Genomic DNA, 17,985 nt, shown 5'->3' with positions numbered 1-17,985 from the left:
CAAGGCACTTCCAATTTCTGACCTGACTTATAATATTCCTCACAGATCCTTCCAATTTCTTTCACCATCAATGATTCTGATCTAGTATCTTTGATCCCTCCTCCTCTCCTCACCACTCCTCCACAGCCATGCCAGAAGTCCATCTGCTCTAATGTCTGGCGAGTTGAAATGAAAAAATAGAAGCAGAGACGGAAAATGATGATAAGATCCTGCCACTAAATATGATCTATGTGAGGAAAACCTGTTATTCCAGTTTTCTTAATCTCAAAACAGCAATGTTCTCCACCCCTACTCCCTTCCTATTTTCTAGATAATTCAAACTTTGGTTTCTCAATGACTTGATTTAGAAACTTTACCACATGAATTTTGTGTATGTTTGATGAGGGATTCATCAAACTATGTATTATTAAATTCTCAAATTCCTTAATCTCATTTTTGAACTAATTAAAGTAGATTTTGTTTCTATAAATGCTGTAACTAATTCAGTGTTTTATATTTGACAGAGCTGGTTTGATAATGAAAAGCCTACTGTCTTCTGGTTGTCTGGGTTTTTCTTTACCCAAGCCTTCTTGACTGGTGTAATGCAGAACTATGCCAGAAAGTACACCATCCCAATTGACCTACTGGGATTTGAGTACGAGGTAATCTTCATCTGTTACTTTTTCTTTTTGCCTCTTAATTACTTTCTCTTCAATTTTCACTGTATTTCTCATCAATAAAGAATAAAATCAGCATTGTGAAATTTTCTTCATGCATTGTTTAACCAATATTTCCTACCAGCATTAAATCAAGTGTTGTCAAAATGTTTAATTTTCATTGCAAGAAGAAGGGACAACATAGAGTCATAAAGATGTACAGCATGGAAACAAACCCTTCGGTCCAACCCGTCCATGCTGACCAGATATCCCAACCCAATCTAGTCCCACCTGTCAGCACCCAGCCCATAATCCTCCAAACCCTTCCTATTCATATACCCATCCAAATCCTTTTAACTGTTGTAATTGTACCAGCCTCCACCACTTCCTCTGACAGCTCATTCCATACACGTACCACCCTCTGCATGAAAAAGTTGCTCCTTAGGTCCCTTTTATATCTTTCCCCTCTCACCCTAAACCAATGCCCTCTAGTTCTGGACTCCCCTACCCCAGAGCAAAGACTTTGTCTATTTATCTTATCGATGCCCCTCATAAATTTGTAAACCTCTATAAGGTCACCCCTCAGCCTCCAATGCTCCAGGAAATACAGCCCCAGTCTGTTCAGCCTCTCCCTATAGCTCAAATCCTCCAACCCTGGCAACGTCCTTGTAAATCTTTTCTGAACCCTTTCAAGTTTCACAACATCCTTCCAATAGGAAGGAGATGAAATTGCAAGCAATAGTCCAACAGTGGCCAAACCAATGTCCTGTACAGCCGTAACATCACCTCCCAAATCCTGTACTCAATATTCTGACCAATTAAAGAAAGCATACCAAACACTTTCTTCACTATCTTTTCTACCTGCGACTCCACTTTCAAGGAGTTATGAACCTGCACTCCAAGGTCTCTTTACTCAGCAACACTCTCTAGGATCTTACCATTAAGTGTATAAGTCCTGCTAAGATTTGCTTTCCCAAAATTAACACCTTGCATTTATCTGAATTAAACTCCGTCTGCCACTTCTCGGCTCATTGGCCTATCACATCAAGATCCTGTTGTAATCTGAAGTAACCTTCTTCACTGTCCACTACAACTCCAATTTTGGTGTCATCTGCAAAGTTACTAACTGTACCTCTTATGCTCGCATCCAAATCATGTATGTAAATGACAAAAAGTAGAGGACCCAGCACCGATCCTTGTAGCACTCCACTGGTCACAAGCCTCCAGTCTGAAAAACAACCCTATACCACCACCTTCTGTCTTCTGCCTTTGAGCCAGTTCTGTATCCAAATGGATAGTTCTCCCTTTATTCCGTGAGATCTAACCTTGCTTTCCATACTCCCATGGGAACCTTGTCGGAACACCTTACTTAAGTCCATACAGATCACTCTGCCCTCATCAATCCTCTTTGTTACTTCTTCAAAACACTCAATCAAGTTTGTAAGACATGATTTCCCATGCTGTGTTGACTATCCCTAATCAGTCCTTGCTCTTCCAAATACATATACATCCTGTCCCTCAGGATTCCCACCAACAATTTGCCCACCACCAACATCAGGCTCACTGGCCTATAGTTCCCTGGCTTGTCCTTACAACTCTTCTTAAACAGTGGCACTACGTTAGCCAACCTCTAGTCTTCTGGCACCTCACCTGTGACTATTGATGATCGAAATATCTCAGCAAGAGGCCCAGCAATCACTTCTCTAGCTTCCCACAGAGTTCTCAGGTACACCTGATCAGGTCCTGGGGATTTCTCCACCTTTAACCGTTTCAAGACATCCAGCACTTCGTCCTTAAATATACTTTAGATTAGACTTACAGTGTGGAAACAGGCCCTTCAGCCCAACAAGTCCACACCGACCCGCCGAAGCGAAACCCACCCATACCCCTACATTTACCCCTTACCTAACACTACGGGCAATTTAGCATGGCCAATTCACCTGACCCGCACATCTTTGGACTGTGGGAGGAAACCGGAGCACCCGGAGGAAACCCACGCAGACACGGGGAGAACGTGCAAACTCCACACAGTCAGTCGCCTGAGGCGGGAATCGAACCCAGGTCCCTGGCGCTATGAGGCAGCAGTGCTAACCACTGTGCCACCGTGCCGCCGTCCTCTGTAATCTGGACTTTTTGCAAGGTGTCATCATCTATTTCCCTACTTTCTATATCTTCCATATCCTTTTCCACAGTAAATACTGATGCAAAATACTCGTTAAGTATCTCCCCCATTTTCTGTGGCTCCACACAAAGGCCGCCTTGCTGAACTTTGAGGGGTCCTACTCTCTCCCTAGTTACCCTTTTGTCCTTAATATATTTGTAAAAACCCTTTGGATTCTCCTTAATTCTATTTGCTAAAGCTATTTCATGCCCCCTTTTTGCCCTCCTGATTTCCCTCTTGTGTATACTCCTACTTTCTTTATACTCTTTTAAGGATTCACTCGGTCTATCCGGTCTATACCTTACATATGCTTCCTTCTTTTTCTTAACCAAACCCTCAATTTCTTTAGTCATCCAGTATTCCCTATACCTACCAGCCTTTCCTTTCACTCTATCAGGAATATACTTTTTCTGGATTCTTGTTATCTCATTTCTGAAGGCTTCCCATTTTTCAGCCACCCCTTTACCTGCGAACATCTGCCCCCAATTAGCTTTTGAAAGTTTTTGCCTAATACCGTCAAAATTGGCCTTTCTCCAATTTAGAACTTCAACTTTTATATCTGGCCTATCCTTTTCCATCACTAGTTTAAATCCAATAGAATTATGGTCGCTGGCCCCAAAGTGCTCTCCCACTGACACCTCAGTCACCTACCCTGCCTTATTTCCCAAGAGTAGGTCAAGTTTTGCCTTTTCTAGTAGGTACATCCACATGCTGAATCAGAAAATTGTCTTGTACACTCTGAACAAATTCCTCTCCATCTAACCCTTAATATTATGGCAGTCCCAGTCTATGTTTGGAAAGTTAAAATCCCCTACCATAACCACCTATTATTCTTACAGATAACTGAGATCTCCTTCCAAGTTTGTTTCTTAGTTTCCCTCTGACTATTAGGGGGTCTATAATACGATCCCAATAAGGTGATCATCCCTTTCTTATTTCTCAGTTAAACCCAAATAACTGCCCTAGGTGTATTTCTGAGAATATCCTCCCTCAGAACAGGTGTAATTCTATCCCTTATCAAAAACGCCACGCCATGCGCCGCACCCCCCCCCCCCCCCCCCCCCCCCACCATAGAATTTGTATCCTGGAACATAGCATTTGTATCCTGGAACATTAAGCTGCCAGTCCTGCCCATCCCTGAGCCAAGTTTCTGTAATTGCTATGATATCCCAATCCCATGTTCCTAACCATGCCCTGAGTTCACCTGCCTTTTCTGTTAAGCTTCTTGCATTGAAATAAATGCAGTTTAATTTATCAGTCCTACCTTGTTCTCTGCTTTGTCCTTTCCTGCCCTGATTATTTGACTCACCTTTGTTCTAAATTGTACCATTAGATTACTTACAGTGTGGAAACAGGCCCTTCGGCCCAAAAAGTCCACACCGACCCTCTGAAGAGCAACCCACCCAGACCCATTCCTCTATATTTACCCCTTCACCTAACACTACGGGCAATTTAGCATGGCCAATTCACCTAACCTGCACATATTTGGACTGTGGGACGAAACCAGAACATGCCTGAGGCAGGAATTGAACCCAGGTCTCTGGTGCTATGAGGCAGCAGTGCTAACCACTGTGCTACCGTGCTGCTCTTTCCGCACTAGCTGTCTTGTTCCCACCCCTCCAACTTACTAGTTTAAACCTTCCTGAGCAGCTCTAGCAAATCTCCCTGCCAGTAGATGAATCCCCTTCCAATTAGGTGCAATCCATCCTTCTTGTACAGGTCACTTCTACCCCAAAAGACCTTCCAATGATTCAAAAATGTGAATCAATCTCCCAAGCACCAGCTCCTTAGCCATGCATTCATCTGCTCTATCCTCCTATTCATGCCCTCACTAATTCATAGCACCGGGAGTAATCCAGATATTACTGCTCTTGAGGACCTCCTTTTTAAATTTCTGCCTAACTCTCTGTAATCTACCTTCAGAATCTCAACCTTTTCCCTTCCTATATTGCTAGTTCCAAAGTGGACAATGATCTCTTGCTGGCCCCCCTCTCCCTTGAGAACATTCTGCACCCTCTCTGAGATATCCTTGGTCCTGGCCCAGGGAAGCAACACACCATTCTGATTTTTCGCTGCTGGGCACAGAAATGTCTGTCTGTACCTTGGACTAGAGAGTCCTCTAACACATTCGATCTCTTGGAACCCGACATACCCCTCATTGCATTAGACCCAGTGTCAATACTAGAAACTTGGCTGTTCATGCTACGTTCCCCTAAGAATCCATCATCCCTTACATCTTCCAAAACAGCATATTTTTTTGAAAGGGGATAGCCACAAAAGACTCCTGCACTAACCACCTACCTCTCTTAACTTTCCTAGAGTTTACCAATCTATGTGATTGTATCTGTGACTTTTCCCCCTTCCTATAACTGTCATTCATCACATCCCCTTGCTCTTGTAAATTCCCTCATTGCCTCTAACTGTCTCTCCAACTGATCCATTTGTTCTGGGAGGATTCACAATCAACGGCATTTATTGCAGATATAATCGTCAGTAACCAGTAAACTCTCCCTAAACTCCCACATTCGACAAGAAGAGCATATCACTCTAATAAAGGCCTTTGCTTCTTTCAATCTAAGGACAAAAATCTGCTCCAGGTTAAATTAATACTTATGACTTATATTTTAAGCTAAATCAAGAGACATGTCTCAATAAAACATATAATCAAGAAAGAACCCACTCTACTCAGTACAGCAGACTTACTGTAAGGACACGCTCAAAATATCCACTTATCTGTTTCTGTGCTGTGACCTCTCCCAAACAGGTTTCTCCAAAGATTAGTTTTGAATTTCACTGTTAATTTTCCCAATGCACTCCGATGTTCAGCGATACATTCTGCTATTCTAATGACGATATTGTTAAAATTCATGGCATAATTGGAATCTTAGCTGTGTTTTTGATTAAAAAACAGGAATTGAAATGTTTTATTTCTTTAGGTCCTGTCTACAGACACAGCAACAAAGTCACCATCAGATGGAGCTTACATTCATGGAGTGTTCCTTGACGGTGCCCGATGGGATCGAGAGAAGTATGCAGGAACAATCAAATTTGTTGAATTGCCCCAAATTGAAAATTATTTTAGCAGTGTCATTGTAATTGTTTGGCCATTGTGTGAGATGTTATTGCAAATTTATTGTGATTTTTATTCTATCACATTATTTTCCCTTTCCTTGCAGAGGATTAATGGCTGAGCAATTTCCAAAAGTCCTCTTTGATTTAATGCCAGTCATCTGGATAAAACCAAGTGAGTAAATATGCTTTGATTTTTCTCAACAAAATTTCTCCCTTTTGGGCTTCTGTCATTGAAATCATGGATTGAATAATAACACAGGAAAATTTCTGACAGATATGTTATGTTTATATGCTGCTATCTCACAGCATAATTTAAGGCCATTTCCTAAACATTTGTCAAAACAATTATTTTCTGGTATGACATCAGTTTAAGTTAAAAATAACACAACACCAGGTTATAGTCCAACAGATTTATTTGGAAGCACTAACTTTCAGAGTGCCGCTCCTTCATCAATTGGTTGTGGAGGTTAAGCTCACGCCCACAGAATTTATCGCCAAAGGAGTCCACTGTCATGGGGATGTGATACAGTAAATAATTTTAGATCCAGACTTATATCTTTTATAATGAGATACACTGGTTTCTGTTCTTTGATATGTAAATTCCAGATCTTCTTTTAAATTACCTTCTTAAAATAGCTCAGCTTTTTAAACAATAGGTGTCCCAATACTATGTCAGACTGACAAACCCTCTGTATAATTTTATAGAGTTTTACATGGATTTATGCAATTTTTGAGCAAAATAAAATGTAATTCTGCAAAAATAAATTCACCCCACAGTGTGTGTGTGTGTGTGTGTGTGTGTGTGTGTGTGTGTGTGTGTGTGTGTGTGTGTATCGTGCAGTGGGGTCACCTGCAGTGTGACATGAATCCAGGGTCCTGGTTGAGGCAATTCACATGGGTACCAAACTTGGATGTCAGCTTCTGCTCAGCCACTCTGCATTGTTGCTTGTCCCAAAGTCTATCTTGGAGGACGTTAACCGAAAGTCTGAGGCTGAATTTCCCAGACCACTGAAGTGTTTCCCGACTAGGAGGAAACATTCCTGCCTGATGATTGATGAGTGGTGTCCTTCCGAAGATACACAAAGCCAACATACCAGGACGTCCCATCGTATCAGGCAATGGGACCCTATGTGAGAACCTCTCTGGCCAAGTCAAAGGCATTTTGAACCCCAGTACACAGGGGACCCACCCAGCTTCTGTCGTAACACTACGGATTTCTTACAGAAACTCAGCACCCACAAACCTGTCAAACCAGAACATTCCTTGTCACAAAGGATATTTCAGCACTCTACACCAGCATCCCGCACGATGGCAGCATCAGGGCAACAGCCTCAGTACTCAACACCACCAATCTATGAGCACCATCGTACAACTCATCTGCTTTATCCTTGACCAGAACATTTTCACCTTTGACAACCAGTTCTTCATCCAGACACACGGAATGGCCATGGGGAACAAATTTGTACCTCAATATGCCAACATCCTCATGCTCAAGTTCAAACAAGACTTCTTTTCTGCACAGGACCTCCAACCAACACTATACACCATATACATTGATGACATTTTCTTCCTCTGGAGCCATGATGAGGAGTCACTGAAACAACTACATGGTGATATCAATGAGTTTCATTCCACCATCAGACTTACCATGGACTATTAGAGTCATAGAGGTGTACAGCATTGAAACAGACTCTTCGGTCCAACCCGTCCATGCCAACCAGATATCCCAACCCAAACTAGTCCCACCTGCCAGCACGCGACCCATATCCCTCCAAACCCTTCCTATTCATATGTCCATCCAAATGCCTCTTAAATGTTGCAATTGTACCAGCTTCCACCACTTCCTCTGGCAGCTCGTTCCATACACGTACCACCCTCTGTGTGAAAGAGTTGCCCCATATGTCTCTTTTATATCTTTCCCCTCTCACCCTAAACTTATGCCCTCTAGTTCTGGAATCCTGACCCCAGGGAAAAGACTTTGCCTATTTACCCTATCCATGCCCCTCATAATTTTATAAACTTCTATAAGGTCACCCCTCAGCCTCCGACGCTCTGCCCTCATCAATGTACTCTGTTACTTCTTCAAAATCTCAATCAAGTTTGTGGGACATGGGACATGTGGCACAAAACCATGTTGACTATCCCTAATTAGTCCTTGCCTTTCCAAATGCAAGTACATCCTGTCCCTCAGGATTCCCTCCAACAACTTGTCCACCACCGACATCAGGCTCACTGATCTATAGTTCCCTGGCTTGTCCTTACCATCCTTCTTAAACAGTGTTCTTTAGTATCTGTCTCATTCTTGGACACATGCATCTCCATCAAGGATGGTATCTCAGCACCTCACTGTACCACAAACCACGGATAATCTCATGATGCAGTCTGCAGCATATTATCGATGAGGATAAGCACTTTGCTAATACCTTCCCTGCGCCTCCATTTCTCACCTTTCAAACAACCACCAAACCTTAAACAGATCATGATTCGAAGCAAACTGCCCAGCATTCAGGACAACACCACTATACAACCCTGCTACAGAAGCCGCTGCAAGACATGTCAGAGTATTGACATGGGTAGCACAATTTCAAGTGGGGACATCTCCCACCACGTACACAATGAGAACTCATGTAACTTGGCCAATGTGGTCCATCTAATACGCTGCAGACAAGGATGCCCAGAGGCACGGTACATTGGCGAGCCCAAGCAGATGCTACAACAACGGACGAATGGACACCACACAACAATCAACAGGCAGGAGTGTTCCCTCCCTAGGACCTTGGACCTTTGGGTGACCATTGTACAAGGCGGACTTCAGGACAAGCACAACACAGAATGGCTGAGCAGAAGCTGATAGCCAAGTTCAGTACCCATGGGAATGGCCTCATCCGGGACCTTGGGTTCGTGTCATGCTACAGGCGACCCCACTGCACCACACACACACACACACACACACACACACACTCTCTCTCTCTCTCTCTCTCTCTCTCTCTCTCTCTCTCTCTCTCTAATATGCACACACATGCACCACCTGCACTCACACCAACACACACACCCTCTCACACACACCCCGTCATACTCACATACATACATAACCAAGCTGACACCGACACCGATACACATATACATACCTACTTTGTCTATTTATCCTATCCATGCCCTTCATGATTTTATAAATCTCTATAAGGTCACCCCTCAGCATCCGATGCTCCAGGGAAAACAGCCCCAGCCTCTTCAGCCTCTCCCTATAGCTCAAATTCTCCAACCCTGACAACATCCTTGTGAATCTTTTCTGAACCCTTTCAAGTTTCACAACATCTTTCCAATAGGAAGAAGACCAGAATTGCACGCAATATTCCAAAAGTGGTCTAACCAACGTCATTATAGCCACAACATGACCTCCCAATTCCTGTACTCAATACTCTAACCAATAAAGGAAAGTATACCAAACACCTTCTTCACTATCCTATCTACCTGCGACTCCACTTGCAAGGAGCTATGAACCGCACTCCAAGGTCTCTTTGTTCAGCTACACTTCCCAGAAACTTACCATTCAGTGTATAAGAATTGCTTTCCCAAAATATAACACCTCGCATTTGTCTAAATTAACTTCCTCTACCACTTCTCAGCCCATTGGCCCATCTGATCAAGATCCCATTGTAATCTGAGGTAACCTTCTTCGTTGTCCACTATACCTCCAATTTTGGTGTCATCTGCAAATGTACTAACTATACCTCTTATGCTCACATCCAAATCATTTATGTAAATGACAAAAAGTAGAGGACCCAGCACCGATCCTTGTGGCACTCCACTGGTCACAGTCCTCCAGTCTGAAAAACAACCCTCCATCACCACCGTCTGTCTTCTATCTTTGAGCCAATTCTGTATCCAAATGGCTAGTTCTCCCTGTATTCCATGAGTTCTAACCTTGCTAATCAGTCTCCCATGGGGAACCTTGTTGAGGCGATGAGCCAGAGGAAGGCGCCGGGCTGAGCGGGAGCGAACTCCAAAGCTGGAGCCAGGATCAGGGGGGTCGGCAGCGGGAACGCAGGGAAACCAGGCGGCTTGGGCCGAGCAGCCGCCGGCATCCTGAAAGGCCAGGAGGGGAGAAGGTCCAAGGAGGAGGTATTGTGGGAGATCAGCAACCCGCCTGAAGAACAGCGACAGCCCCAGAGGGGATGTTGGGAGAGCGGGGGCAGTAAGGCAGGGAATGGCAGGAGGACGGGCAGCGGGGTCCAGGGGAAGGGGAGGGCGGCTGCTGCGGATAGCAGCAATGTACCCAGCGGCAGAAGGCTGCAACGCTGAACAAAGTGCTGCGGAATGTGGTGGAAAACCTGAGGACCTGCAGCAATCCCAGGCATCGAGACAGGTCAATGAGGTGGTGAATCACTTACTGGGGTACATCCGGAAGGAATCTGGAGGTTGTTTCACTGACATGGAAAAGTTATCGAGCGGCAGCTACTACGAGAACGTGAAGGTTATTAAATTCTTTTTAAAAGAAATTCATCTGCTGGTTTCCACCCTCTTTTCCCACCCTCTCCCAGATATTTCCCGCCCGCTGATTATGCTTTTACTTTCATTTCCTCCATGTTTGGGAGATGAGCTGATGGGGAAGTGTCTCGGTCAGCCCCAGGGAACCTGATCAAGTTGGTATACCTGCTCCCTTCGGTTGGATCTCCCCTCTCGCAGCAACTTGAGGTTGGATTCTGGGTAATCCAAGATGGAGGATGGGAAAAATTCTGGCTGTAAGAGCTGCTCCTTTTTTTGAGGTATTTTAGGTGCTGGAGGTGATTTCCTTGAATTTCAGGAGCAGCAATTCCTGTTTTATTTGCTGTTGCATTGTTTTGGAACTTTGAAAAATAAAAGTCAAAACAACAGCAGTTTTAAAAGGGAAAAGAGCAGACAAAGGAAGCACATAGTGAGGACAGTGCAGGAGAGAGAGAGAGAGAAAGAAAGAGAGAAAGAGAGAAAGAGAGAAAACCTGCATAGTTACTGTCTTTGCTGTTTTTGAATCGGAGTGCATCTGGGAAAATTAAGAAACAGTGAATTTCACACCTAATCTTGGAGGAAGCAATTTGTACGAAGTTCACAACACAGAATCAGATAAGTTAATTGTTGTTTTAAGTCTGTCCAAGAGAAAGGCTGTGTTAGTGAGTACAGTGGGTTCTTTCTTGATTATATGTTTTTGGAGATAAGTCTCTTGATTAAATTTAAAATATAAGCCATAGCTATTAATTTAACCTGGTGCAGTGTTTTGTAGAGGAATAAGACAGTGTTATTTTCTGGGTCTGTAGATTGTGAAGGAGCAAAACTGGCCTTTGCAGTGATATGTACTTCTTGTCAGATGTGGAAGTTTAAAGAGAGTTTAAGGGTTACTGCGGATTATATCTGCCATAAATGCTGTTGGATACAAATCTTATCAAATCGAGTGGATCGGTTGGAGAGACAGATAGAAGCGATGAGGAATTTGCAACAGTATGTGATGGATGGCAGTTATAAGATGGGGGGAAAGTCTCAGATACAGTCACATAGATGGGTTAACTCCAGGAAAGGTAAGAGAGGTCGGCACCTAGGGCAGGAGTCTTCTGTGGATATCCCCATTTCAAACAGATATGCTGTTTTGGAAAATGTAGGGGGTGATGGATTCTCAGGGGAACATAGCATGAACAGCTAAGTTTCTGGTATTGAGACTGGCTCTAACGCAATGAGGGGTACGTCGGCTTCCAAGAGATCAATTGTGTTAGGGGATTCTGTAGTCCAAGGTACCGACAGACAGCGAAAAAGCAGAATGGTGTGTTGTTTCCCTGGTGCCAGGATCAAGGATGTCTCAAAGAGGGAGCAGAATGTTCTCACGGGGGAGAGGGGCCAGCAAGAGGTCATTGTCCACATTGGAACCGAAAAGGTTGAGATTCTGAAGGGAGATTACAGAGAGTTAGGCAGAAATTTAAAAAGGAGGTCCTCAAGGGTAGTAATATCTGGATTACTCCCAGTGCTACAAGCTAGTGAGGGCAGGAATAGGAGGATAGAGCAGATAAATACATGGCTGAGGAGCTGGTGTATGGGAGAAGGATTCACATTTTTGGATCATTGGAATCTCTTTTGGGGTAGAAGTGACCGATGCAAGAAAGCCGAATTGCACCTAAATTGGAAGGGGACTAATATACTGGTAGGGAAATTTGCTAGAACTGCTTGGGAGGATTTAAACTAGTCAGGTGGGTGGGACCCAGGGAGATAGTGAGGAAAGAGATCAATCTGAGACTGATACAGCTGAGAACAGAAGTGAATCAAACAATTAGGGCAGGCAGGGACAAGGTAGGTCTAATAAATTAAACTGCATTTATTTCAATTAAAAGGGGCCTAACAGGGAAGGTAGATGAACTCAGGGCATGGTTAGGAACATGGGACTGGGATATTATAGCAAATACAGAAACATGGCTCAGAAATGGGCAGGACTGACAGCTTAATGTTCCAGGATACAAATGCTACAGGAAGGATAGAAAGGGAGGCAGGAGAGGAGGGGGAGTGGCATTTTTGATAAGGGATAGCATTACAGCTGTGCTGAGGGAGGATATTCCCAGAAATACATCCAAGGAAGTTATTTGGGTGGGACTGAGAAATAAGAAAGGGATGATCACCTTATTGGGATCGTATTATAGACCCCCCCAATAGTCAGAAGGAAATTGAGAAACAAACTTGTAAGGAGATTTCAGCTATCTGTAAGAATAATAGAGTAGTTATGGTAGGGGATTTTAACTTTCCAAACATCGATTGGGACTGCCATAGTGTTAAAGGATTAAATGGAGAGGAATTTCTTAAGTGCGTGCAAGACAATTTTCAGATTCAGTATGTGGATGTACCTACTAGAGAAAGTGCAAAACTTGACCTACCTTGGGAAATAGGGCAGGGCAGGTGACTGAGGCATCAGTGGGGGAGCACTTTGGAACCAGCGACCATAATTCAATATGTTTTAAAATCGTGATGGAAAAGGATAGACCAGATCAGAAAGTTGAAGTTCTAAATTGGAGAAAGGCCAATTTTGACGGTATTAGACAAGAACTTTCGAAAGCTGATTGGAGGCAGATGTTTGCAGGCAAAGGGACGCTGGAAAATGGAAAGCCTTCAGAAATGAGATAATAAGAATCCCGAGAAAGTATATTCCTGTCAGGGTGAAAAGAAAGGCTGATAGGTATAGGGAATGCTGGATGACTAAAGAAATTGAGGGTTTGGTTAAGAAAAAGAAGGAATCGTATGTCAGGTATAGACAGGATAGGTTAAATGAAGCCTTAGAAGAGTATAAAGGAAGTAGGAGTATACTTAACAGGGAAACCAGGAGGGCAAAAAGGGGGCATGAGATAGCTTTGGCAAATAGAATCAAGAAGAATCCAAAGGGTTTTTACAAATATATTAAGGACAAAAGGGTAACTAGGGAGAGAATAGGGCCCCTCAAAGATCAGCAAGGCAGCCTTTGTGTGGAGCTGCAGAAAATGGGGGAGATACTAAATGAATATTTTGCAGCAGTATTTACTGTGGAAAAGGATATGGAAGATATAGACTGTAGGGAAATAGATGGTGACATCTTGCAAAATGTCCAGATTACAGAGGAGGTGGTGCAGGATGTCTTGAAACAATTAAAGGTGGATAAATCCCCAGGACCTGATCAGGTGTACCCGAGAAGCTATCCCTAATCAGTCATTTCCTTTCCAAATACATGTACATCCTGTCTCTCAGGATTCCCTCCCACAACTTGCCCACCACCGAGGTCTATAGTTCCCTGGCTTGTCTTTACCGCCCATCTTAAACAGTGGCACCATATTTGCCAACCTCCAATCTTCCGGCACCTTACCTGTGATTATCGATGATACAAATATCTCAACAAGAGGCCCAGCAATCACTTCTCTAGATTCCCACAGAGTTCTCGGGTACACCTGATCAGGTCCTGGGGATTTATCCACTTTTATGCTTTTCAAGACATCCAGCACTTCCACCTCTGTAATATTGTCATTTTTCGAGACATCACCATCTATTTCCCTACATTCTATATCTTCCATGACCTTTTCCACAGTAAACACTGATGCATAACATTCGTTTAATATTTCCCCCATCTCTTGCGGTTCCACACAAACGCCACCTTACTAATCTTTGAGAGGCCCTATTCTCTCCCTAGTTATCCTCTTGTCCTTAATGTATTCGTAAAAATCCTTTGGATTCTCCTTAATTCTATTCGCCAATGCTATATCATGTCTCTTTTTTGCCCTCCCGATTTCCCTCCTAAGTATATTCGTACTGCCTTTATACTCTTCAAACGATTCACTCAATCTACCCTGTCTATACTTGAACATATGCTTTTGTCTTTTTCTTAGCGAAACCTTCAATTTCTCTAGTCATCCAGCATTCCCTACACGTACCAACCTTTCCTTCTATCCTAACAAGAATATATTATCGCTGGGCTCTCGTTATCTCATTTCTGAAGGCTTCCCATTTTCCAGCTATCTCTTTACCTTCGAACATCTGCCCCCAATTAGCTTTTGAAAGTTCATGCCTAATACCATCTAAATTAGGCTTCCTCTCATTACAAAAGATGATAGTTTTAATCTACGATTGTTTTCTGTATCACATCTCCATGACACTGGACTCCTTTGGCTATAAATTCTGTGCTGAAAATGTGTTGCTGGAAAAGCGCAGCAGGTCAGGTAGCATCCAAGGAACAGGAAATTCGACGTTGCTGCCTGACCTGCTGCGCTTTTCCAGCAACACATTTTCAGCTCTGATCTCCAGCATCTGCAGACCTCACTTTTTCCTCTATAAATTCTGTGAGCATGATCACATACTTCACAAGTACCTGATAAAGGAGCAGCACTCCAAAAGCTAGTGCTTCCAAATAAACCTGTTGGACTATAACCCGGTGTTGTTTGATTTTTAACTTTGTCGACCCAGTCTGACACCGACACCAAGATGGACAGGTAGAACAGGCCATGAAGGCAGTGCTGAGTTGGAAGGTTGGATCTGGAATAAGGTGAGGGGAGAGAAAATGAGGAAACTGGTGAAATCCACAGCACCGCCCTCATGACCTGTCCTACCTGTCCATCTTCCTACCCACCTATTCGCTCCACCCTTCCCTCTGACCTATCACCATTACCCCCACCTCTTCCTCCTATCACACTCTCAGCTACCTTCCCCCTCACCCCCACCCCCTCCCATTTATCTCTCCAGCCCCTAGGCTCCCAGCCTCATTCCTGATGAAGGGCTTTTGCCCGAAACATCGATTCTCCTGTTTCTCAGGTGCTGCCTGACCTGCTGTGCTTTTACAGCACCACATTTTTGACTCTGATTTTCCACAGCTAAATAAAAACAAAAAAAGGGTTTAAGTCATGATCAATCACTTTTAAAATACATTGAATGGAGGACTCTGCATCTAAATTGAACTTTATTTTATTTGAAGATAAAAGAACACTCTTCAAGACTTCAAATGACTATGTCTGCCCAGTCTACAAAACAAGTGAGCGCAAAGGAGTCCTCTCTACCACTGGACATTCAACCAATTTTGTTATTGCTCTGCGTTTGCCAACAGATAAACCAGTTCATCATTGGATCAAACGTGGTGTTGCACTACTCTGTCAACTGGATGACTAGAATCAAATTTTTTTAAAGAAGATAAGAATTGCACTCAACTGGAACTCTGATTTTATATTTTTAACTTCGGTATACATCAGCCATAAGAGAGCACTTTAAAATAACATTTCTCATTGTTAATCTTATTTTTGGTTTTGTTTAAGTCTTTTATAGTCTAATTTCAAATTAATTATCAATACAAAAGCAAACATATACTATATTGGAAAGTGATCTTTCTGCATTTTTTAATCTTCCTTAAATAATATGTAGGAGGAAATGAAATTGAATTTGCATGTTTATAGAGGAAATCTACACTTCAAATGTGAAAGAAAGATTAAATAAAGTATGTGATCTATATGCTTATATCACAAAAGCATACATTAATATATTTTTAGATATATTTCAGATAATAATCCACAGCACCAAATGTTGATGTATATTTTGTTCCACAAATCCAGATGACACAAGTTCCAGTATAACGGTAGATGCTTTATTATTGGACAGCCGGCGAGAGATTCTCAATGTGCCCAAAAGTAGCCGTGCGTCTACTTGTGGTGACACGTCTTCATGAATCTCTGCTGTACACACAAAAGCAGTACTTTCTATAGGAATAATACAAAATGTCTTAAGTCTCACATGGTTGATTGTTGTTACATTGTTTAAGATGGGCAATTATAATTTTACAAGGCCCAATGAATGTCAGTGTTCTGTGATAATGAATGAATAGATTACAGGGACTGATGATCGTATTCTTCATGATCATGTGTTTATGGGAAAAGATTAGAACAGAAGGGTATTGCCTGTTCTCAATGGGGAATTCATGTGCCTATGCTAATACAGAGGGGAAGCAAGATAATGGGAGCAAGAGGCAGTTTTACAGGGTTGTGGCCAAGGCTATCAGGCCTGTCTGGGGAGGACAAATATTTTTGCCTGAGGCTGCAGTGGAATCCACGTGTGGGTCCAACTAAGATTCAGTCAGCTTCCTCCCTACTGAGATGTTCTGTCTATTCTGTAAGAGGACAGATATGCAATTGATAATGCAGGGAGTCTCTTTGGTAGTGGAATGTTTAACCCTTGAGACCCCATCATCTCTTGAAAGAGAAGTAAAACATGGAACTGATCCCTTGTGGCTCTCTAACTTCCTCATTCCCTGCTATTGATCATTCGATGATCATCCAGGTCCCCTCAGAATCCTTAACAAAAACACTCGGACAATAGTGGCCATAAACACTGGAGCCCTAGAATAGTATTGTAATTCCCATATGTACCAGCAGGCCTTCTAGTCCTCCAAGAATGCCCCCTAGTGGCATCCCTCCATGCCATTGCTAAACTCATTGTCAATAGTATGGAGAGTCTGGATTTTCTGTGTGGTGTGTTTAGAGAGGTCAGTGATGTTAGTAGACTCATCAGGGATGTAGGTCCAGCTCTCTGCCTCAATAATAGCACAGGTACCACCCTCCTTGGCTAGCAGGAAGTCCAGGGCCAAATGATTCTGGAGGACCACAGTCCTAACTGCATGTAGCTCTGCATTAATTTCAGTTAAGACACTAGCCATATCATTGGCGACCCTTTCCCATATGGTCCTGAGCTTTCCAAATTCTTGGGCATGTAAGTAGATTCCCATTGTAGGACAGAACATTCCCAGGTGAGGAACCAGGTGAGGGACGTTCTAGGTCTCGGGGGGTGAGGGTAAGTTGTCCAAAACACAAATGCAGAGTACAACATACGCTATGTAACATGACACCCTTCAATCGGAGGGAAGCCAGGAGTAGGCTTTTAAGCTGCAATTAAAATATGTGCCACTGTAAACTGTTAAGGTGGAATCTGCTCTCCTCCCTCACAACCTGGGAGCAGGGCTAATCCAGAGGCAGCCTGATGTTCTGTATGGGACAACAGACCAATCAAACACAAGGTAGCCATATTCTGTTAAATTCTGAATAGGTTTGACCCAGGAGATAGCAAAACAGCACTGACTCGTCCCCACATAAGTACCTTTAGAGGGTTTCCCATTCTGCCTGAAACAAATGGTGTAGTCGACGGTGTTGTTGAGAACAACAAGGGAGGGATGTTTATGTGATTGGTTATAACCAAAGTCACAAGTATGGAAAATATCTTTGTCCTTAATTGGTGTCAGCTTCCACGCTGATTCTTTTGCAATCAGTTCTGTGTATCCACCGGCGCTTCCCTTGTACTTTCATGGCCATGGGGGTGGACAGCAGCACCTGGAACAGTCCTTTCCATCTTGGTCCCAGCTTCTTTCAATCCCAGTCCTTTATCAGGACAAAATCCCCTGGCTCAGCAGTAGGGTAGTCCCCTTTAGGTAGATCATCGCTCTCTCGGAAAGCCCGATGTACCTGCGAATTGCAAACTCTGGAGAGGTTTGGTTAGCTCCTGCAGGTACACCCTCACCTCCTCTTCCAAGGTGATCATAGCTAGTCTCTCGGGGCTAGAGTGGGGGGGGGAGGGGGGGGGGGGGTCGGACTATCCCAGGTCCTCATGGGCTTTCTGTAA

General features: G+C 43.3%; 1 protein-coding gene across 1 annotated transcript in view; it reads left to right on the top strand.

Annotated features, from left to right (window-relative positions):
• dnah12 (dynein, axonemal, heavy chain 12) overlaps positions 1–15,495 on the top strand; it is a 260,737-nt gene extending 245,242 nt beyond the window's left edge. Inside the window, exons 70-73 of the mRNA XM_060835852.1 lie at positions 504–641; positions 5,733–5,824; positions 5,973–6,040; positions 15,305–15,495. Coding sequence (XP_060691835.1) covers positions 504–641; positions 5,733–5,824; positions 5,973–6,040; positions 15,305–15,495 — 489 coding nt within the window. The remainder of the gene's footprint in view (positions 1–503; positions 642–5,732; positions 5,825–5,972; positions 6,041–15,304) is intronic.
• Positions 15,496–17,985: the final 2,490 nt, after the last annotated feature.

The sequence above is a fragment of the Hemiscyllium ocellatum genome, chromosome 14, assembly GCF_020745735.1.
Source record: "Hemiscyllium ocellatum isolate sHemOce1 chromosome 14, sHemOce1.pat.X.cur, whole genome shotgun sequence".
Lineage (NCBI taxonomy): Eukaryota > Metazoa > Chordata > Chondrichthyes > Orectolobiformes > Hemiscylliidae > Hemiscyllium > Hemiscyllium ocellatum.
The sequence above is the reverse complement of the archived record's forward strand: the minus strand, read 5'-3'. Positions and strand labels throughout refer to the sequence as shown.